The sequence below is a fragment of the Schistocerca serialis genome, chromosome 1 (genome assembly GCF_023864345.2).
Source record: "Schistocerca serialis cubense isolate TAMUIC-IGC-003099 chromosome 1, iqSchSeri2.2, whole genome shotgun sequence".
In the NCBI taxonomy this organism is placed as follows: domain Eukaryota; kingdom Metazoa; phylum Arthropoda; class Insecta; order Orthoptera; family Acrididae; genus Schistocerca; species Schistocerca serialis.
In genome coordinates, this window is record NC_064638.1 from 108575374 (window position 1) to 108599704 (window position 24331).

General features: G+C 46.0%; 1 protein-coding gene and 1 pseudogene across 1 annotated transcript in view; one reads left to right on the plus strand and one right to left on the minus strand.

Moving 5' to 3' along the window:
- LOC126462791 (dehydrogenase/reductase SDR family member 11-like) overlaps positions 1 to 24331 on the plus strand; it is a 154647-nt gene that overhangs the window by 65854 nt on the left and 64462 nt on the right. The window contains exon 3 of the mRNA XM_050096099.1: positions 7391 to 7520. Within this exon, the coding sequence (XP_049952056.1) occupies positions 7391 to 7520 (130 nt within the window). The remainder of the gene's footprint in view (positions 1 to 7390; positions 7521 to 24331) is intronic.
- LOC126424937 (5S ribosomal RNA) lies at positions 19874 to 19991 on the minus strand (annotated as a pseudogene).

Consider the following 24331-nt stretch of genomic DNA (forward strand, 5'->3'; position numbering starts at 1 on the left):
TTATAACGGATTGTACCTAGAATGAATATGTGGTAAATCTTCATTGTGCCGGTGCCCTGAAACAACATATTTCAATAACAAGCTATAGGAAGAAAACAACGAAATACGATAAACTCTCCAACAAGTAACGAGAGAGCAATGTCATGTGACCGATTTTCAATTTCAGACGAACGCCAGTCGAAAGCGACGTGGCTTCTTCATTTTAGTCACTCGTCATTCTGTGGTTACTTTAAATATGAAACAGTATGTGTGCGACCTTGCAAGGTATGGAGTTGCCCAATCTCTTTTCGAAATCATGACTAACATCTGCGCAGTGTATGATAGTACGGATATCTCTCGTTTCATGTGAATACTCCTCAAATATATTATTTATTGGTGGTTTTATTTGTTTGTCTTATACCACAGCAGTGTTTAACTTTACGTGAATATGTGAGTTTATTACCTCAGGCTACGTTTCGTAATTTCTTTGCTCACTATCGTGTACCATGCCCCTTTATTTTGACCTCCGAAAACATGGAGAAGGTTTGTCCAATTTTTTTCTTAGAAGTAGATGCCTTAGTGGTTGCGAAGCAACTTAAATCGCTTGATTGTATACCAATTAGGTTCCTTTCAGATTACGTTGATACAATAGCTCCCTACTTAACAATCTTATAGAACCGCTCGCTCCCCGATAGATCTGTACCTACAGATTGGAAAATTGCGCAGGTTCCACCTGTGTTTAAGAAGGATAGTAGGAGTAATCCATCGAACTACAGACCTATATCATTGACGTCGGTTTGCAATAGGGTTTTGGAGCATATACTGCATTCAAACATTATGAATCACCTCGAAGGGAACGAACTATTGATACGTAATCAGCATGGTTTCAGAAAACATCGTTCTTGTGCAACGCAGCCAGCTCTTTATTCGCACGAAGTAATGGTCGCTATCGACAGGGGATCTCAGGTTGATTCCGTGTTTCTGAATTTCCGGAAAGCTTTTGACACCGTTCCTCACAAGCGACTTCTAATCAACCTGCGGGCCTATGGGGTATCGTCTCAGTTGTGCGACTGGATTTGTGATTTCCTGTCAGGAAGGTCGTAGTTCGTAGTAATACACGGCATATCATCGAGTAAAACTGAAGTGATATCAGGTGTTCCCCAGGGAAGCGTCCTGGGACCTCTGCTGTTCGTGATCTATATACGAGGGCAGTTCAATAAGTAATGCAACACATTTTTTTTCTCGGCCAATTTTGGTTGAAAAAACCGGAAATTCCTTGTGGAATATTTTCAAACATTCCCGCTTCGTCTCGTATAGTTTCATTGACTTCCGACAGGTGGCAGCGCTGTACGGAGCTGTTAAAGTGGCGTCTGTAATGGATGTGCGTTGCAAACAACGGGCAGTGATCGAGTTTCTTTTGGCCAAAAACCAGGGCATCTCAGATATTCATAGGCGCTTGCAGAATGTCTACGGTGATCTGGCAGTGGACAAAAGCACGGTGAGTCGTTGGGCAAAGCGTGTGTCATCATCGCCACAAGGTCAAGCAAGACTGTCTGATCACAGTCGTTGCCGGCCGTGCACATCTGTGACTCCTGCAATGGCGGAGCGTGCGAACACACTCGTTCGAGATGATCGACGGATCACCATCAAACAACTCAGTGCTCAACTTGACATCTCTGTTGGTAGTGCTGTCACAATTGTTCACCAGTTGGGATATTCAAAGGTTTGTTCCCGCTGGGTCCCTCGTTGTCTAACCGAACACCATAAAGAGCAAAGGAGAACCATCTGTGCGGAATTGCTTGCTCGTCATGTGGCTGAGGGTGACAATTTCTTGTCAAAGATTGTTACAGGCGATGAAACATGGGTTCATCACTTCGAACCTGAAACAAAACGGCAATCAATGTAGTGGCGCCACACCCACTCCCCTACCAAGAAAAAGCTTAAAGCCATACCCTCAGCCGGTAAAGTCATGGTTACAGTCTTCTGGGACGCTGAAGGGGTTATTCTGTTCGGTGTCCTTCCCCATGGTCAAACGATGAGCTCTGGAGTGTATTGTGCTACTCTTCAGAAATTGAAGAAACGACTTCAGCGTGTTCGTAGGCACAAAAATCTGAACGAACTTCTCCTTCTTCATGACAACGCAAGACCTCACACAAGTCTTCGCACCCGAGAAGAGCTCACAAAACTTCAGTGAACTGTTCTTCCTCATGCACCCTACAGCCCCGATCTTGCACCGTCGGATTTCCACATGTTTGGCCCAATGAAGGACGCAATCCGTGGGAGGCACTACGTGGATTATGAAGAAGTTATTGATGCAGTACGACGTTGGCTCCGACATCGACCAGTGGAATGGTACCGTGCTGGCATACAGGCCCTCATTTCAAGGTGGCGTAAGGCCGTAGCATTGAATGGAGATTAAGTTGAAAAATAGTGTTGTGTAGCTAAAAGATTGGGGAATAACCTGGTGTATTTCAATGCTGAATAAAACAACCCCTGTTTCAGAAAAAAAAATGTGTTGCATTACTTATTGAACTGCCCTCGTAAATGACCTGGGTGACAATCTGAGCAGTTCTCTTAAGTTGTTCGCAGATGATGCTGTAATTTACCGTCTAGTTAGGTCATCCGAAGACCAATATCAGTCGCAAAGCGATTTAGAAAAGATTGCTGTATGGTGTGGCGGGCGGCAGTTGACGCTAAATAACGAAAAGTGTGAGGTGATCCACATGAGTTCCAAAAGAAATCCGTTGGAATTCGATTACTCGATAAATAGTACAGTTCTCAAGGCTGTCAATTCAACTAAGTACCTGGGTGTTAAAATTACGAACAACTTCAGTTGGAAAGACCACATAGATAATATTGTGGGGAAGGCGAGCCAAAGGTTGCGTTTCATTGGCAGGACACTTAGAAGATGCAACAAGTCCGCTAAAGAGACAGCTTACACTACACTCGTTCGTCCTCTGTTAGAATATTGCTGCGCGGTGTGGGATCCTTACTAGGTGGATTGACGGAGGACATCGAAAGGGTGCAAAAAAGGGGAGCTCGTTTTGTATTAACACGTAATAGGGGAGAGAGTGTGGAAGATATGATACGCGAGTTGGGATGGAAGTCATTAAAGCAAAGACGTTTTTCGTCGCGGCGAGATCTATTTACGAAATTTCAGTCACCAACTTTCTCTTCCGAATGAGAAAATACACTCCTGAAAATTGAAATAAGAACACCGTGAATTCATTGTCCCAGGAAGGGGAAACTTTATTGACACATTCCTGGGGTCAGATACATCACATGATCACACTGACAGAACCACAGGCACATAGACACAGGTAACAGAGCATGCACAATGTCGGCACTAGTACAGTGTATATCCACCTTTCGCAGCAATGCAGGCTGCTATTCTCCCATGGAGACGATCGTAGAGATGCTGGATGTAGTCCTGTGCAACGGCTTGCCATGCCATTTCCACCTGGCGCCTCAGTTGGACCAGCGTTCGTGCTGGACGTGCAGACCGCGTGAGACGACGCTTCATCCAGTCCCAAACATGCTCAATGGGGGACAGATCCGGAGATCTTGCTGGCCAGGGTAGTTGACTTACACCTTCTAGAGCACGTTGGGTGGCACGGGATACATGCGGACGTGCATTGTCGTGTTGGAACAGCAAGTTCCCTTGCCGGTCTAGGAATGGTAGAACGATGGTTTCGATGACGGTTTGGATGTACCGTGCACTATTCAGTGTCCCCTCGACGATCACCAGTGGTGTACGGCCAGTGTAGGAGATCGGTCCCCACACCATGATGCCGGGTGTTGGCCCTGTGTGCCTCGGTCGTATGCAGTCCTGATTGTGGCGCTCACCTGCTCGGCGCCAAACACGCATACGACCATCATTGGCACCAAGGTAGAAGCGACTCTCATCGCTGAAGATTACACGTCTCCATTCGTCCCTCCATTCACGCCTGTCGCGACACTACTGGAGGCGGGCTGCACGATGTTGGGGCGTGAGCGGAAGACGGCCTAACGGTGTGCGGGACCGTAGCCCAGCTTCATGGAGACGGTTGCGAATGGTCCTCGCCGATACCCCAGGAGCAACAGTGTCCCTAATTTGCTGGGAAGTGGCGGTGCGGTCCCCTACGGCACTGCGTAGGATCCTACTGTCTTGGCGTGCATCCGTGCGTCGCTGCGGTCCGGTCCCAGGTCGACGCGCACGTGCACCTTCCGCCGACCACTGGCGACAACATCGATGTACTGTGGAGACCTCACGCCCCACGTGTTGAGCAATTCGGCGGTACGTCCACCCGGCCTCCCGCGTGCCCACTATACGCCCTCGCTCAAAGTCCGTCAACTGCACATACGGTTCACGTCCACGCTGTCGCGGCATACTACCAGTGTTAATGACTGCGATGGAGCTCCGTATGCCACGGCAAACTGGCTGACACTGACGGCGGCGGTGCACAAATGCTGCGCAGCTAGCGCCATTCGACGGCCAACACCGCGATTCCTGGTGTGTCCGCTGTGCCGTGTGTAAGATCATTGCTTGTACAGCCCTCTCGCAGTGTCCGGAGCAAGTATGGTGGGTCTGACACACCGGTGTCAATGTGTTCTTTTTTCCATTTCCAGGAGTGTATTTTGTTGAGCCCAACCTACATAGGTAGGAATGATCACCAAAATAAAATAAGAGAAATCAGAGCTCGAAGAGAAAGGTTTAGGTGTTCGTTTTTCCCGCGCGCTGTTCGTGAGTGGAATGGTAGAGAGAGTATGATTGTGGTTCGATGAACCCTCTGCCAAGCACTTAAATGTGAATTGCAGAGTAGTCATGTAGATGTAGATGTAGATGGTAGGCTTCGACCGGGCGGGCTTTCAACAAAGATGTGATGGAGGGTGGCCCTCAACAACGTACCCTCCGACTCTAAATATTATAAGTTTTGGCTGGTTTCGTTGTCTAGGTGATGGGATACGTAGTTGACGCATTACAAGCAAATACTGCTGAGTCTAGAGTCTACAATATGAATGGACACATGAATCGAATTGTCGAAGGTTCCTACCACTTGGCAATTGCAAATTTTGAACGTAACATGGACGATTATAAATTAAAATAAATAAAATCTGCATGTACTAACTTAACGATTTTAAATGATGAGTGCTATAGTAGAAGTACTTTTGAGAACGCGTTATATGTCTGCAAAACACTTATTGGTGTCGACGGTCCAGCAATTAAATAAAATATAAGTCGAATAACAGGTAAACGACAGATTCCTACTGCACGTAATTAGTTATGAACGACTACATAGCTCGCGATATTCACTTCTAAACGTATACTACGTCTTCGCTGTAGAAACCTCGGAAATTCCACTTGTTCACAAGTCGGCACTCCGAAGTATTTCTATCTCTCGCGACCACGTGCAAAGCGCCCCACACTTTCCAAGTCTCCCCCGCGACCTTGCGTCTGCCTCGCCGTACTGTCCCGCCATCTTCGTGACCTGTGCGACCGTCGCTCTTGCCGCACTGTACCGAACTGCCTTTCGTGTCCTCTGCCGTCCTCCCCAGTTCTCCCGCTTCTATCCAGTCTCCCCATTCACGAGCGCTCTGATTCGCTAGAGCGCTTGCACCCTGCATTCAAGCCAACGCACCCACACAGACATAATGAAACACACTCGAATTACTGGATTTAAATTTAAATAACTTGAAATTAAATAAATATTCCTAGGGCTGGACCATAAACACGCTCTAACACACATTATTAGATAAATAAACAAATTAAATAAACTTGTATCAAAGGAATAGAACAAAAGGTAGGCCAGTAGCCCAATCTCTCTGTGCTTTCTAAAACAGTAAATATTTAACCAAGTTCTTCATGAATAACATTGCTGTTGTTGTGTTTGTTGTGGTTTTCAGTCCTGAGACTGGTTTGATGCAGCTCTCCATGTTACTCTATCCTGTGCAAGCTGCTTCATCTCCCAGTACGTATTGCAGCCTACATCCTTCTGAATCTGATTAGTGTATTCGCCTCTTGGTCTCCCTCTACGATTTTTACCCCCCACACTACCCTTCAATACTAAATTGGTGAGCCCTTGATGCCTCAGAACATGTCCTACCAACCGATTTCTTCTAGTCAAGTTGTGCCACAAACTCCTCTTCTCCCCAATTCTATTCAATACCTCCTCATTAGTTATGTGATCTACCCATCTAATCTTCAGCATTCTTCTGTAGCACCACATTTCTAAAGCTTCTATCTCTTCTTGTCAAGACTATTTATCGTCCATGTTTCACTTCCATACATGGCTACACTCCATACAAATACTTTCAGGAGCGTCTTCCTGACACTTAAATCTATACTCGATGTTAACAAAAATTTCTCTTCTTCAGAAATGCTTTCCTTGCCATTGACAGTCTACATTTTATATCCTCTCTACTTCGACCATCATCAGTTATTTTGCTCCCCAAATAGTAAAACTCCTTTACTACTTTAAGTGTCTCATTTTCTAATCTAATTCCCTCAGCATTACCAGAGTTAACTCGACTACATTCCATTACCCTCACTTTGCTTTTGTTGATGTTCATCTTATATCCTCCTTTCAAGACACTGTCCATTCCGTTCAGCTGCTCTTCCAGGTCCTATGCTGTCTCTGACAGAATTACAATGTCATCGGCGAGCCTCAAAGTTTTTATTTCTTCTCCATGGATTTTAATTCCTACTGCGAATTTTTCTTTACTGCTTGCTCAATATACAGATTGAATAACATCGGGGATAGGCTACAACCCTGTCTCACACCCTCCCAACCACCGCTTCCCTTTTATGCCCGTCGACTCTTATAACTGCCATCTGGTTTCTGTACAAATTGTAAATAGCCTTTCGCTCCCTGTATTTTACCCCTGTCACCTTCAGAATTTGAAAGAGAGTATTCCAGTCAACATCGTCATTTTTGTCCATCGACTTGAGTACCTTATGTTCACGTGACAGGAGCTGGTAAACCTACGATGTCCAAGGTGTCGCCGGCCGGAGTGGCTGTGCGGTTCTAGGCGCTACAGTCTGGAACCGAGCGAACGCTACGGTCGCAGGTTCGAATCCTGCCTCTGGCATGGATGTGTGTGATGTCCTTAGGTTAGTTAGGTTTAATTCGTTGTAAGTTCTAGGCGACTGATGACCTCAGAAGTTAAGTCGCATAGTGCTCAGAGCCATTTGAAACATTTGAACCAAGGTGTCTGCCACCGACAAATCTTCCTCCATCGATGGCAGAAATATAAAATTTACCATTTTCACACGTCCTTGATTCGCACTTTCCTGTTTCACGTCTTCTGATCGCTACAGCTATAGTGTGTATTGGACACCATGTCAAGCCGTGAACTCTTGCGTTATCAAATGTAAACAATATTTCTGATTCGTTGTTATTCCATGTTCTCTGACTCCCTGATACGTTCGCAGCTGGCAAGACGGAAGACTGGAAGCGTGTCCTGGACGTGAACGTGCTGGGTCTGAGCATCTGCACCAGGGAGGCCGTGCAGGACATGCTGAGCAGGGGCGTCGACGACGGCTTCATCATCCACATCAACAGGTTTGTTTTCATCCCGGCGCACGTACCAACTCACAGTGCCTACTTCTAGACCATCTCATTGCGTATGTTATACGCACAGCGTTCTACAGAAAGTTGTTATTGCCACTAACTCATAAACAGTTTGAGATACCGAACAGGTTATTTATGTGTGTGTGTGTGTGTGTGTGTGTGTGTGTGTGTGTCTGCGGGGGAGTACTTCCAGAATTAATGTTTCACTCTTCAGCAGAGTGTACGCTACTGCGAAACTTAAAAATGCATGCTGATGCTGGCCCTGAGTCTGGACACCTGGTGTTTCCAAAATGTTTTTACGTATTGTCAACGCTCACATCTTTTTTTCCCAACGTGGTATTGAAGAAACTACCATTTAAATAAAAAGATGTGTGCTGTATTGCTTTTGGAGGGCAATCGATTCATCGTTTTGTCGGTTCTTCAGGTTTACGGGCAAGGTAGCCGAAAGAAATGCGGATGATATTCTGAAAGTGAGGGTGAAGGCTGCGGTATAATACAGTTTCACACTTTCACCCCTGTTACCGTCTACACATCCCATAACTGGACTTCACCGACTTGCGGCAGTGACGTTCTGTCTCGTATTTACTACATATCCCGACTCTGCTTACCAAAAATTTCACGTACAAAAATTACTTTCTTCGCAAATAAAGACAGTACAATAATCTTCTCCTAGTTACATATTTCCTGCTCATAAATGTTTCAAACTACTTGTCTATCTACAAACGTTTATGGGCTTAGACTGAAGGGGAGATGCAAATAAAAGAACTATCCATATACAAGGAAGAAAATAATTTATATTTACTAATTTTACCTTCCGGTTCGCTGGCCATGTACTATACTGTAGTTTCTGTCCTTTCCTCTTTGTAATAAAGGTTTGTATTTTGCAGAGAGTCCAGCCATAAAGATACACGGTAGGTCTCAGGCCGGCGATCTAGCTGTTCTTACACTTGGATAAAGCTGTTGCTTGACGTAAGACTAATAGTAATTCTCTGGTGATTATACAGGGTGATTCAAAAAGAATACCACAACTTTAGGAATTTAAAACTCTGCAACGACAAAAGGCAGAGCTAAGCACTATCTGTCGGCGAATTAAGGGAGCTATAAAGTTTCATTTAGTTGTACATTTGTTCGCTTGAGGCGCTGTTGACTAGGCGTCAGCGTCAGTTGATGCTAAGATGGCGACCGCTCAACAGAAAGCTTTTTGTGTTATTGAGTACGGCAGAAGTGAATCGACGACAGTTGTTCGGCGTGGGGCACTGAGAATCCGCGGGAAACAACTCAGTATGAACGTGACTCGCCTAAGGTGAACGTTTTCTGTGCCATTTCAGCCAATAAAGTTTTTGGTCCCTTTTTCTTCGAAGGTGCTACTGTAACTGGACTACAGTATCTGGAGATGTTAGAGAATTGGCTGTTCCCTCAGCTCGAACAAGAAGCACAACAATTCATATTTCAGCAGGATGGAGCGCCACCACATTGGCACTTATCTGTCCGTAACTACCTGAACGTCAACTACCCGAGGCGATGGATCGGCCGCCAGGCAGCCCGTGACAGAGCACTTCATCACTGGCCTCCAAGAAGCCCTGATCTTACCCCCTGCGATTTTTTCTTATGGGGGTATGTTAAGGATATGGTGTTTCGGCCACCTCTCCCAGCCACCATTGATGATTTGAAACGAGAAATAACAGCAGCTATCCAAACTGTTACGCCTGATATGCTACAGAAAGTGTGGAACGAGTTGGAGTATCGGGTTGATATTGCTCGAGTGTCTGGAGGGGACCATATTGAACATCTCTGAACTTGCTTTTGAGTGAAAAAAAAAACCTTTTTAAGTACTCTTTGTAATGATGTATAACAGAAGGTTATATTATGTTTCTTTCATTAAATACACATTTTTAAAGTTGTGGTATTCTTTTTGAATCACGCTGTACATTAAGTGCCATGGATCGATTCGCTGCTTTTTTTCCTCTATTTCACTGGCTGTTTAGCGTCTCATATTTGATAGTGCTATGACCGCAAAGAAAAATAAGTATAGTGGGCAGTTGTAGGCCTCAACATTCTGTGGCAATCGCAACAGTCTCATTTAAACTGACGTCTGCGCGTTCAGAGTGACAAGATGTCTCCCATACCTGTGCTGCATATTCTCCAGCTGCAAAATAGAGTCCCACTTGTGATGTCCGAAGTACTTCAAGAAGTCTCCATGTCGAACAAGTCAGTTTACGTATAATATTGTTCCTCGCACTTTTTTTTTCCTTATAGACCTGTGCAGTGTTTTTTAAACACAGTGGACGGTCTTGGCTGACTCCCAAGTATTTTTATTTGATGCAGTGGTGTAGTCTAATCCCCCGCCATCCCATTCCAAATTATCTTCAGGCTTCTCTGTTATGTAGATGGAATATATGTACTAGCATTTTTCCTGAGTTAGATAGCAGGTGATTTTCTTCATAGCGGTTACACAAGGTATCCAAAGCCCTGGCGAGGTTTCTTTCAATCACTTCTGCCTTGAGCAGTAATGGCAGTGTCGCCCGTGTATACGGATCCCTTTCTTTCTGGTTGGTGTGGGTGTTCATTAAAAACGATGCAGTAACCAAAAAAAGGCAGTCTCTTTCATAGTGAATATCTTCGAATATCTGTGACATAAACATCTGTTGTAGAGGGGCAGTACAAGTTTAAGAGCTTTTCAAGGTTACTTATAGGATAAAATCCGGTGATAAGGCATCCGAGGTATCAGGTGACATCTGAAGCAATTACCCGATATATATCTAAGGTCATCATCTTCCCTGGAGACCCACCTCTGTACTCACAAACCTGAGACAGTTGTATGTGGTACATTCAAGGTCACCCCATCACCTCCCCCTATTTTGTCTGCACCAATACGAGTCAAGCACTTTTCCTCTCCTCCTCTTTTTATTATTGGGGAAAACGTGTGGACATGTCATTCTTGTTCTGTGCACTGTTGTGAGAGCATCACCAGCAACAGAGCTGCACTTTTTAAAAAATGATGATGGTTATTATCATAATTTACTTTGACACTATAGAGTGTGGTTGAATTGCTGTAATTTTATGACGTGAAGGAATATTCTGCAAAATGACGGAATTTTTTAAAAAAATTAGACTGGTAGGGGCAAGACTCTAAAATACTCATTACAGAGCAAATCATTGTTTTTAAAGTTGGTTGTTGCGAGTTCTTAGACGTTTTGCATTTCAGATTCTGTAAACTGACAGAAAATGTTAGTTCTCTAGGCGAACTGTGTGTGACTGTGGGGTATCCTACTTCAAAACGGTAGCCAAGATTACCATAATTAGTGGTCCAAAATGGCCTCCTTCAAGATTTTTAGCTTAAGTAACAAAATTAGCAGCAAAGATTTGGACATTATCTGCAAGTACTCCGCCTCCCAGTACTACTTACAGTTTTATCCGATTTTTCCAGATATAAAAACGAGACAGAAAAGCTTCCACGGTGTAATAAATAGGCTATTGTCATGAGGAAACACGTCTCTGTATTACTAATGTGTTACATCATAGTTCGTTAAAATAAGGGCATAAGCAATACAAGTTACACTACTATTTACAACTTTGGGTAATGGTTTTAGCAAATACCCACTGTAAGTACGAGACTGAGAAACAACCACAGTGCATCAAATAAACTATTGCTACTAGAAACACATCCCTCCATTATTAAAGTGTAAGAATTCCAGTGTTGCAAATTTCGCAGATGAACTTCTGTGAAGTTTGGACGGTAGGAGACGGGATACTGGTGGAAGTAAATCTGTGAGGACGTGTTGTGATTGGGTAGTGCAGTAGGTAGAGCACTTGCTCGCAAGAGGCAAAGGTCCCGAGTTCGAGTCTCGTTCTAACGCACAGCTATAGTCTGCCTAGAAGTTTCATATCAATGCACACTCTGCTGCTGAGTGAAAATTTTGTTTTGTCACATAATAGCGACAAAAACAACGTATAAGCACTCAGCCACCCACTACTGTTTACAATTTGGTTATATATTTCTATTTTCTTAGACATCGCCTTTCCATTCTAAGGTGCATGTTAAGTCGTGGTTATTAAAATTCAAACAATTTGCGCAGAGCATTATTTGAAACTGCACTCCTACTTGAACCTTCTGCCAGCACACCGATTAATGATCACGTCCCCACATTATTATTTACTGGTATCTAGGATGCCTGAGGAGAGACTGCCACAGTCTGAAACACCCTGCCAGATCCCTTCAGCCTCTGAGAATACTCCCCTCCCTCTTCCTCATTGGATCAAAACAATCAAGATTCCCTTCCTTTTGCCGGCCGTGGTGACCGAGCGGTTCTAGGCACTACAGTCTGGAACCGCATGACAACTACGGTCGCAGATTCGAATCCTGCCTCGGGCATTGGTTTGTGTGATGTCCTCAGGTTAGTTAGCTTTGAGTAGTTCTAAGTTCGAGGGGACTGATGACCTCAGAAGTTAAGTCCCATAGTGCGCAGAGCCATTTGAACCAGTATAACCCTTTTATCACTGGAGCAGTTGCATGGGCCGCGATATTTGTCTTATCAGCACAGTGAAAGAGTCACTATGATGTGCCCTGATACGCAGTTATGAGACGGTACCCTCAAGCAGAATAAAGGTGGATTAGAAGACAGATAAGTCCAATTAACTACCAGAATACTATATTTAAATAAATTAACTCTTTCTACATGCCAAAACCGTATCCCCCCTACATCTTTAGTGTCTATGAGATGTCACAGTGTGTGTTAATATGGGTGCGTTATCCTTTCGGCACAGTTACTGTAATAAATAATATCATTGCGTTTCCCCTAATTATTAGAAAGCATTACCACTACCCAGTTTTTCCAAACCGCATACGTAAATCAGAGACACTTAAATGTTTATAAATTCCGCAGTGCTTTATTTAATGACAAATACATACTTGCTAACTACAAAGTCTACATTATGTCTGTATTACACTACTTACCATTAAAATTTCTACACCACGAACATGATGTGCTACAGACGTGAAATTTAACCGACAGTAAGATGATGCTGTGATATGCAAATTATTAGCTTTTGAGAGCATTCACAAGAGGTTGGCGCCAGTGGCGACACCTGCAACGTGCTGTTATGACGAAAGTTTCCAACCGATTTCTCATACACAAACAGCAGTTGACCGGCGTTGCCTAGTGAAACGTTGTTGTGATTGTTGTGTCTAGACAAGACAGCCTAGACACAATGAGAGGAAGACGAAAGGCACGCGCTAAGCCAAAGCAGGGTGCGTGAGGTCTGAAACAACATACGTTATGAATGCTATAAAGAAAAGTACGTAGCTTCTGGAATACTTAATCCATCCTTTTGGTACATCTGTAGATTGTGGCGATACAAGTGAGACTCTTTAGATACATGCAACGTTACTAATGGCGCCTTGCTAGGTCGTAGCCATTGACTTAGCTGAAGGCTATTCTAACTATCTGCTCGGCAAAGGAGCGAGGCTTCGTCAGTATAGTCGCTAGCTACGTCGTCCGTACAACTGGGGCGAGTGCTAGTCCGTATCTCGAGACCTGCCTTGTGGTGGCGCTCGGTCTGCGATCACACAGTGGCGACACGCGGGTCCAACATGTACTAATGGACCGCGGTCGATTTAAAACTACCACCTAGCAAGTGTGGTGTCTGGCGGTGACACCACATTCCTCCCCCGCAAATCGGCAAACGGTCGTGTTATAAGGCTTCCGCCCGCCGTGGGGAGGACCCCATGTTGACGTATGCGATGAGATGGGGAGCCTAACAACAGGCGAGGCTGTGCCACCCGCACCCGGCCATTCGGTCCGAGGGGAGCTAGGAAATGCCTGAAAACCTAGTCCAGGGTGCACGTCAACATGCGGTGTATGCGCCCGTAAAGAGACAGGAGGGGCCGAAGGGTCGACCTCCATTGCGTCGGGGTACCCGACGCGCGAAGACGCCATGTGGTCCGGAGCGGGCAAGAGTTCCATGGCGGAGGACAGCTGGTCACGAGAAGCGATCGGCGGCGCGTGACCCAGGGAGGCGCTTGGCGGCTGCAGCGAAGCGTCCACTGCGGGCGGCGCCGGCGGGAGAACAACAGGCGGCGGCGGCGGCGGCGCGTCGCCATGGGGCAAATTGGAAGGCATCGTCGGTAACACCTGGGGATGAGGCGAGCCAGTAGATGGGTCCCCAGGGCGCTGACCGGACGGCACCATCGCTGAAAGCAGACGGGGAGCGGCAGAACCCGTGCGACGACAGAGGCGCAGCTGATTGAGATGTCGATGCACCTCACCAGAGGCCCCCAAAACCAAATACATCGCGCGGCCGAGTCAGCGAAGAATGCGCCCTGCGAGCCAACGCCGTGAACCGCGAAAGTTGCGATAGAATACAACGTCGCCTGGAGCAAAAGCAGGAGTCTCCCGCTGCACAGGAACCTGATGCGGCGGATGCAGCAAAGACATCAAGGTTCTATGAGAACGAGCGTGGAGCAACTCAGCCGGCGAGCGACCATCTCAGGGCTGAGAGCGATACAATGACAAAAAGAGCAACAACGCGTCATCCCGAGAATGCGACTCTTTCTACTTCAACATCTGTGACTTGAAAGTGCGGACCAATCGTTCAGCGGCACCGTTTGACTGAGGCGAAAATGGCGCGGATGTCAGGTGTTGAATACCATTGGCCTGGCAGAATGACTGAAATACTGCGGACATGAATTGTGGGCCATTGTCGGAAACAATAGTCTGCGGAAGACCTTCAATGCAAAAGATAGCAGACAACGCTTGGATGGTGGCAGAGGACGTCGTGGAAGACATCCGGACAACAAAAGGAAAATTATTGAAGGCATCTACCAGAACCAACCATCGAGCATTTCAGAATGGACCAGCAAAATCGATGTGCAAGCGTTGCCAAGGGGAAGTGGCTTTCGGCCATGCAAAGACTTTCCGCGGCGGTGCGGATTGTTGTTCGGCACATGCCATGCAAGAAGAACACATATTCGTAATCGCAGCATCGATTCCGAACCAAGTACAGTGCTGACGAGCAAGTTGTTTCGTTCGCACTATACCCCAATGTCCTTGGTGAAGAAGACGTAAAACAGAGGACTGTAACGAACGTGGGACCGCGACTCTTGACTGATCATTATCAGAACGCAACAACAAAACACCACGTCGAACAAAAAGTCTCTCCTTGTTAGCAAAAAATCGGCGAACCAACGCATCCTCGATCCGAGACTTTGACAAAGGCCATTGCGTAGCAACAAAACGCAAAACGGTAGCAAGGACCGGGTCAGCAGCTGTGGCTGTAGCTACACGACGAAAATCAATCGGAAACGATTCGACCACTTCATCAGTTTCTGAATCAATGAACATGCAAGCAAGTTCGGAAGAATCGAATGCTCTATCCTCAGCAACAGGCAAACGGGACAACGCATCGGCGTTTCCGTGCTTAGCAGTGGACCGATACAAGATATCGTAGAGGTACTGCGAGAGGAAAATAGACCAGCGAATGAATTTCTGCGCTGTATGTGGAGGTACAGGCTTGTTCGGATGAAAAAGCGACGTCAAAGGTTTGTGGTCTGTGATGATGGTAAAGTGACGACCATACAAGAAATCATGAAACTTTGTAACACCAAATACGAGAGCCACAGCTTCTTTCTCGATCTGTGAATAATTTCTTTGTGCAGACGAGAGCAATTTGGACGCAAAGGCAATAGGGCGATCATGCGACACATCTTTGTGCGCAAGCACAGCACCGATCCCGAAATCCAATGCATCTACCATCAAGAAAAGGCGTTTCTGGGGATCGAATGGCGTAAGGCAAGTATTAGAAAGCAACGCCGATTTCAACTGGCGAAAAGCGCGTTCGCATTCCGTCGTTCAGACGAACGGAACACCTGTACGGCGTAAGCGATGAAGCGGAGCTGAAAGGGAAGAGGCATTGCGCACATTCACTCACACCTTGTGAATCTAAATCGTGTAATGTTCTTGCGACCTCATCACGCAATGCGTGAGGAACATTGCGCGCTCTGAAAAATTTCGGTTGCACGTTGACTTGCAGTTCCAAATGTGCTTCATAGTTCTTAGCGCAACCAAGGCCCGGTGCAAAATTGTCTGCAAATTCTTCACACAGATGAGAAACACTGTCTGAAGGCACAGTCTGATTCACTGATAGGACCTGATTTACTATAGACATGTTAAACAATTGAAATAAATCTAAACCAAACAAGTTCACTGCAGTAGAAGAACGAAGAACATAAAATGACACAAGTTTTGTTTGTCCCTTGTATGTTGCAAGAAGAGTGCACTGTCCTAACACAGGGATATTCTGACCTGAATAACTATTTAACTGAACATTTGCGGCATGCAACAGAGGTTTGCCCAGTTGTTTGTACGTGTCGTGATTGAGCAATGAAACTGCAGCTCCGGTATCGAGCTGGAATGTTATGACCTTGCCATTAAAGTCCAAATCTACAAAAAGTTTATTGTCCTGCTGACGACAAGAGCGACTGTCTCGTGCAATTTGAACTGATACAGGTACAGCATCACTTGCTAATTGACGTGATTTCTGGCGACGTTGACGCACACTTTTTGTGGGACGAACACAGTCACTGGTAGAAAGAGTGGCACTGGGCGGAGTGGAATTAACTACATGAATGTCCATGGGCGAAGGTCCACGAGCCTGAGTGTCCTTGGTTCGATTCCGGCGCGAAGCAAAGGGCCTGGAATGATTAAGAGTGTCTGACCTGAGCTTTTTCTGGCAAACACTTTGAACATGTCCTTTCTTATTACAGTAAAAACAAATAGCTTGGTGTGACGGGCAATTTTCACGCGAATGTCTAGTAGCACACCGCGGGCATGATTTCACTGCATTTGTATGCTGGCGCGGCACACCTGGTTTAGCGCGCGGCGGCAGCTGTGCGGACGTACGCGAGGGCAGTTGACCGGGCCGCGTAGCGCGAGCGCGCCCGGCGGGCCGGTTAATGTTACACACAGCTGGCGAAGTTGCAAATGATTCCTGAGCAAAGTCAAGCGTGTCTTGTTTATCCAATATGTCTATCACTTGTTGAAGGGAGGGATCAACGAGTTTCAAAATCTGTTCCCGTATGCGAACATCAGAAACGTTCTGTGCTATTGCATCACGTACCATAGTATCTGAATACGGGAGTCCACATTCACACTCAAAAGCACAATCCCTTGTAAGGCCTTGCAATGTTGCAACCCACTCCCTATTAGTTTGACCGGCCGTACGTTTTGTACGAAAGAAAGTATACCTTTTTGCAACTACATTAACTGTTTCCTTGAAATAGGCATCTAAAGCAGACAAAATTTCTTCGTAGGACAGAGTTGCTACGTCGCGTCGGGGAAATAATTTCACTATCACACGGTATGTTTGCACCCCTACACACGCCAATAAATGAGGCTGCCGCTCGTTACCTTGAATTCTGTAGGCGGCGAGATGAAATCCAAACTTGCGTGACCACTCCATCCATGTTTCCTTAGCTGGTTCATAGGGCCTAAAAGGCGGTGCAACTGCGAGTTGTGGCTGCGGTAGCGGTGAAGCAGCGGCGGCCGCATCGTGTTGCAGTGCACGTTGACCCTGGATGAGCTGTCCAAGGGCATCCAATAACGCCTGCGTCTGCTGATTCTGCAAGCGATAAAATTCGGACAGTACATCTGGCGAAGCCATGACACAAGTAAATGTAAGCAATTAGAAAGAACAAGACCCTTTCCGTTGACTCGTCGCCAAAAATTGTTGTGTCTAGACAAGACAGCGTAGACACAATGAGAGGAAGCCGAAAGGCACGCGCTAAGCCAAAGCAGGGTGTGTGAGGTCTGAAACAGGATACGTTATGAATGCTATAAAGAAAAGTACGTAGCTTCTGGGATACTTAACTTTAATCCATCCTTTTGGTACATCTGGAGATTGTGGCGATACAAGTGAGACTCTTTAGATACATGCAATGTTACTAATGGCGCCTTGCTAGGTCGTAGCCATTGACTTAGCTGAAGGCTATTCTAACTATCTGCTCGGCAAAGGAGCGAGGCTCCGTCAGTATAGTCGCTAGCTACGTCGTCCGTACAACTGGGGCGAGTGCTAGTCCGTATCTCGAGACCTGCCTTGTGGTGGCGCTCGGTCTGCGATCACACGGTGGCGACACGCGGGTCCGACATGTACTAATGGACTGCGGCCGATTTAAAACTACCACCTAGCAAGTGTGGTGTTTGGCGGTGACACCACAGTGATGTCTCGTGTAAGGAGGAGGAACACGTACCATCACGTTTCCGACTTTGATAAAGGTCGGATTGTAGCCTATCGTGATTACGGTTTATGGTATCGAGAGATTGCTGCTCGCGTTGGTCGAGATCCAATGACTGTTAGCAGAATATGGAATCTGTGGATTCAGGAGGGTAATACGGAACGCCGTGCTGGATCCCAATGGCCTCGTATCACTAGCAGTCGATTTGATAGGCATCTTATCCGCATGGCTGTAACGGATCATGCAGCCTCGTCTCGATCCCTGAGTCAGCAGATGGGGACGTTTGCAAGACAACAACCATCTGCACGAACAGTTCGACGACGTTTGCAGCAGCATGGACTATCAGCTCAGAGACCATGGCTGCGGTTACCCTTGACGCTGCATTACAGATAGGAGCGCCTGCGATGGTATACCCAACGAAGAACCTGGGTGCACGAATGGCAAAACGTTATTTTTTGGATGAATCCAGGTTCTGTTTACAGCATCATGCTGGTCGCATCCGTGTTTGGCGTCATCGGGGTGAACGCACATTGGAAGTGTGTATTCGTCATCGCCATACTGGCGTATCACCCGGTGTGATGGTATTGGGTGCCATTGGTTACACGTCTCAGTCACCTCTTGTTCGCATTGACGGCATTTTGATCAGTGGACGTTACATTTCAGATGTGTTACGACCCGTGGCTCTACCCTTCATTCGATCCCTGCGAAACCCTACATTTCAGCAGGATAATGCACGACCGTAAGTTGCAGATCCTGCACGGGCCTTTCTGGATACAGAAAATGTTGGACTGCTGCCCTGGCCAACACATTCTCCAAATCTCTCACCAATTGGAAACGACTGGTCAATGGTGGCCGAGCAACTGACTCTTCACAATACGCCAGTCACTACTCTTTAGGAACTGTGGTATCGTGTTGAAGCTGCAGGGGCAGCTGTACCTGTACACGCCATCCAATCTCTGATTGACTCATTGCCCAGGCGTACCAAGGCTGTTATTACGGCCAGAGGTGGTTGTTCTGGGTACTGATTTCTCAGGATCTATGCACCCAACGTGCATGAAAATGTAATCACATGTCAGTTCTAGTATAATATATTTGTCCAATGAATACCCGTTTATCATCTGGATTTCTTCTTGGTGTAGCAATTTTTATGGCCAGTACTGTATTTACTGGTATCTAGGCTGGCTGATGAGAGACTGCCACAGCCTGAAACCCCCTGCCAGATCCCTGCTGCCTCTGAGAATCCTCCCCTGCCTCTTTCTCTCTGGATCAAAACATTGAAGATCCCCTTTTCCCTTTTATTACTGGAGCAGTTATGTGGGTTGTGATATTTGAGGTCTCATCAGCATAATTAAGAATCACCATAAAGTGCCCTGATAAGCTGTTATGAGACGGCACCCTCCGGCAGAGTAAAGCGGGATTACAAGACACGTAAGTACAATTAACCACCAGAATACCGTATTTGAATAAATTAACTCTTTCTACATGCCAAATCTGTTCCACCCCTAAATTTTTTCTGTCTGTGGGAAGTCATAGTGTATGTTGAGTGCGTTATCCTATCGACAGAGTTACTGTAATTTAATGATGTCATTGCGTTTCCCCTAAGTATTAGAGAGCATGACCACTACCCAGTATTCCAAAACACATCCATAAATCCGAGACACTTAAATGTTCACACACTGCACAGTGCTCAGTGCTTTATTTAATGACCAATACGTACTTGCTAACTACAAAGTCTACATTATGTCTGTATTATTTACATGTGAGAACACTATAAATATTCCTTAGAGCTGTCTACACATAAATAACTATGAAAAAATCCGAATGTGTGTACCCACAACACACTTCTCAATTCTCGCTGTAAGCAATAACCGCTACAGTCATAGCATGGGATTAGGATAGAAAAAAGAAGCACTCCGTCTTCAGCCACGACTGGCCTACCGGGACCATCCGACCGCCGTGTCATCCTCGGTTGAGGATGCGGATAGGCATATAGGAGGGGCGTGGGGTCAGCACATTGCTCTCCCGGTCGTTATGATGGTATTCTTGAGCGAAGCCGCCACTATTCGGTGGAGTAGCTCCTCAATTGGCATCACAAGCCTGAGCGCACCCCGAAAAATGGCAACAGCGCATGGCGGCCTGGATGGTCACCCATCCAAGTGCCGACCACGCCCGACAGTCCTTAACTTCGGTGATCTCACGGGAACCGGTGTACCCACTGCGGAAAGGCCGTTGCCAGGATTAGTATAGAGAAAATTATTTGTAATCGTCGCTGGTGTGACGTAACTGATAGCTGGCGGAGGCCACACAGTTTGCACTAGTCGTTGCTCACTGGTAACCGCCTCACCATAGCAAGAAGAACTACAGTGGTGACACGCCCCACTGCACATACATCGCACAGGCAACAGTCAAGGGAGAAGTAGTAGTTACATGACCGTTGAAAAGTAGAGAACAACTGGAGAAGAAGCAGAATATGCACATGCTGTCAGCACCTGTGATCAAATATCAGATGCTAACCGCCGGAGGCAGGTGTGTGATAAAACAGGCAGGATGCCACCAGTCGAAGTTCCGAGGAGAGGAGAGAGCAGTCTGTATTTACTGCTCTCATAATGGATAAAACGCTATGTCTGTCTAATTTCCAAGTATGTAAATAATGGTGTAGCAATAATCTACAGATACGACACTGATAAATTTACAAACATTTTACCACAACCATAGCCTGACGCAAGGTGTAGTCCCACATGCAACCATATCTGCGCTATTTCTTTTGTTTGGTGTATGGATGTGTCACTGTTTATCAATCCCTCATTTGCCACACATATTGAGTGGATGGTCCATGTCGTTACACACAATCTTCGGAGGGTATGGAGGTGGAATACCAGAAGCGCTTTGATGTTCATGTATAGTAATATCATGGTTTCTTCAAATTACTGCAGCTACTCGCCTTGTGCTTTGTTCTTCAGTTTTTATTGTCCCGTTACCGGATTCAAACCGCCTAGTGATTCACCATCTGATGGTGTATATTCATTGATTGTCTGCAGCAGTGTGGGAGTCGTGTAGCTGTGGCAAGATGTATAAACGGAAGATGTAGGCACCGAGTGTGGAGAGAATTATTCACATAATGAGATCGATTTTGTTACGTTACTTACAGTTATTAGTGTCCGTTCTTTGGTTGCTGGTGCAGACAATATTCTGGGAAATATAATGAATGTTTTCCAGGGACGTTAATTTCACTGCACTTCACACACTTTGTTATAGGTAACACGTTCCACATGCTTTACAAAACATATCTACATCTACATCTACATCCATACTCCGCAATCCACCTGACGGGTTGGGGCGGAGGGTACCTTGAGTACCTCTGTCGGTTCTCACTTCTGTATCAGTCTCGTATTGTTCGTGGAAAGAAAGATTTTCGGCATGCCTCTGTGTGTGCTCTCATCTCTCTGATTTTATCAAATGGTTCAAATGGCTCTGAGCACTATGGGACTTAACTTCTGTGGTCATCAGTCCCCTAGAACTTAGAACTACTTAAACTTAACTAACCTAAGGACATCACACACATCCATGCCCGAGGCAGGATTCGAACCTGCGACCGTAGCAGTCGCGCGGTTCCGGACTGAGCGCCTTAACCGCGAGACCACCGCGGCCGGCTCTGATTTTATCCTCATGGTCTCTTCGCGAGATATATGTAGGAGTGAGCAATGTAGTGCTTGACTCCTCGGTGAAGGTATGTTCTCGAAACTTCAACAAAAGCCCGTACCGAGCTACTGAGCGTCTCTCTTGCAGAATAACCAAGGATTAAATTATGTCAAAGAGTTTGTGTTAGGGCAGAGAGTCACTTTGTTCAGCCCTTGTAATACACACTGGCGACAGTAAAAATGTATCTATTTCTCTATTGCAAAAATAACATGTAGTTATTTGCTGATATTGACATGTGCTATTCATAAAATCAAATAAACAATGACTTTGGAAGTTATTACAGCAAGCTGCTGTTTCGTCTTTAGGTAGTTCAACGCTCACATTTTTTGTTAGTTGCAGTATTTGTACACGTATGTGTGGCCAGAGGTGTGATTTTTTTAAAAGCATGCATTAATATCGTCTGCTGGTGTTGAACTGGGGATAACTGGAAGTGTTTGTCGGAAATCTCCTGATAGTGTGAGTATAGCTCCTCCTATCACTTCGGTTTCCCCGTAAGTCTTTTAATGTTGTGTCCATGGCTTCGAGTAATTTTTCATGCCATCGTGCATTTGTCCCAGAAGATAATTTTAGCTTTCTTTACAAGTTCACTCCGTCCTGATGCTCTTGAAATTTTACACACAGCTAATTGCTCTTCCTCTACAGTCAGCAGTAGTTGTAGTATGGAATGGGCAGTTCGTCCTCCTTTCATATGTATGGCTGCAATGCCGGTTGATGCCAGTGCAGGAGCGATGTGTTGTTTAGCACGTATTTCCGCCAGCATTAGATTTGTTAGAAACGTTTCTGTAGTGCCGCCTGTTGTATCCAAGTAAATCATTCCGTCAGTGTTGTTGTCGATCCGGTCCATGATAATGTTGTAAATTTGCATTTGGTTGTATCTAAGGAATGGTTTGTCCTGAGCGATGGATTAAAGTAGTTCGTTGATGTTACAGCTTTTTTCCTTTGTAATTTCGAAGTTTAGCATACTGTTAGCATCTTTTCGTTGTGCTTGCATTCCAAGTTGTACTAAGGTCTGACTGTTTATTGCGAAACATTTATCTTCTAGCCGAATGAGTGCCTCACTGAAGATGTTGGCGCTGAATTCGATGGTCAGTTCGTGATGAACTTATCGGATATGATACAGTATGTAATCATTCATACTCTCCTTAAAGGAGTCCCATAGCTGTGTTGGATTCGATGGGTTAACCGTTGTTAATTTATGTCAAGTAAGTCTCTCATTTGTTCAGCTGACGCTGTGAGTTAGGCTTCTTGTAGTGTTAATTTTCAGTAGTTTTCGTTTTCCAGCAGTCCTAAAAGTTGGCACGCTTCTCTGTACGCCTGTCATAGGTAACCGTCAACAGTGTTGAAACCTATGAAACTTGTTGGTCCCCTTTTTCGTGTAGAAACATCCAGAAATAGAAAGATTCGATGTTGTTCGGATTTACAGCGTTTACTCGGCGTAGTACGCCAATTTTCATGATTTCTGGTTGACTTTCTACTGTAATTCCTTGTTTTCTTGTTTGAAGGATATTTCTTGTTGTGTTCCACGTGTAATAGGTAGCGACGCCGGCATATAGTAATGTTTTCGCGAATAGATCTGTTTGGAACAGTTGGTAAAAAGCTGATAATGTTGTGTTCTGAGGGTGCTTGCTTCCAGTTTTCTTGGTGGTGTCACTTGTGAAGAAAACTCTCTGTCCCTTCTCCAAATGTACTGCTAGATGCTTCACAGTTGCTTCGCCCTCATGTATGAGAAAATCGAAAATACCGCACTTGCATCGTTACTGTTGATGTCCTTTCCTGTTTGGTACCTGAGGAACTCGTCGTTTCTGTTTTGTTGTTCGCTGTCTTCGGCTATTTGAAATAGTGCCATGTTACAGCCTTTGCTCACATACTTACAGACATATTTGATGACTTCGCTGAACTGCAGTATTCTACGTATATACACTCCTGGAAATTGAAATAAGAACACCGTGAATTCATTGTCCCAGGAAGGGGAAACTTTATTGACACATTCCTGGGGTCAGATACATCACATGATCACACTGACAGTACCACAGGCACATAGACACAGGCAACAGAGCATGCACAATGTCGGCACTAGTACAGTGTATATCCACCTTTCGCAGCAATGCAGGCTGCTATTCTCCCATGGAGACGATCGTAGAGATGCTGGATGTAGTCCTGTGGAACGGCTTGCCATGCCATTTCCACCTGGCGCCTCAGTTGGACCAGCGTTCGTGCTGGACGTGCAGACCGCGTGAGATGGCGCTTCATCCAGTCCCAAACATGCTCAATGGGGGACAGATCCGGAGATCTTGCTGGCCAGGGTAGTTGACTTACACCTTCTAGAGCACGTAGGGTGGCACGGGATACATGCGGACTAGCATTGTCCTGTTGGAACAGCAAGTTCCCTTGCCGGTCTAGGAATGGTAGAACGATGGGTTCGATGACGGTTTGGATGTACCGTGCACTATTCAGTGTCCCCTCGACGATCACCAGTGGTGTACGGCCAGTGTAGGAGATCGCTCCCCACACCATGATGCCGGGTGTTGGCCCTGTGTGCCTCGGTCGTATGCAGTCCTGATTGTGGCGCTCACCTGCACGGCGCCAAACACGTATACGACCATCATTGGCACCAAGGCAGAAGCGACTGTCATCGCTGAAGACGACACGTCTCCATTCGTCCCTCCATTCACGCCTGTCGCGACACCACTGGAGGCGGGCTGCACGATGTTGGGGCGTGAGCGGAAGACGGCCTAACGGTGTGCGGGACCGTAGCCCAGCTTCATGGAGACGGTTGCGAATGGTCCTCGCCGATACCCCAGGAGCAACAGTGTCCCTAATTTGCTGGGAAGTGGCGGTGCGGTCCCCTACGGCACTGCGTAGGATCCTACGGTCT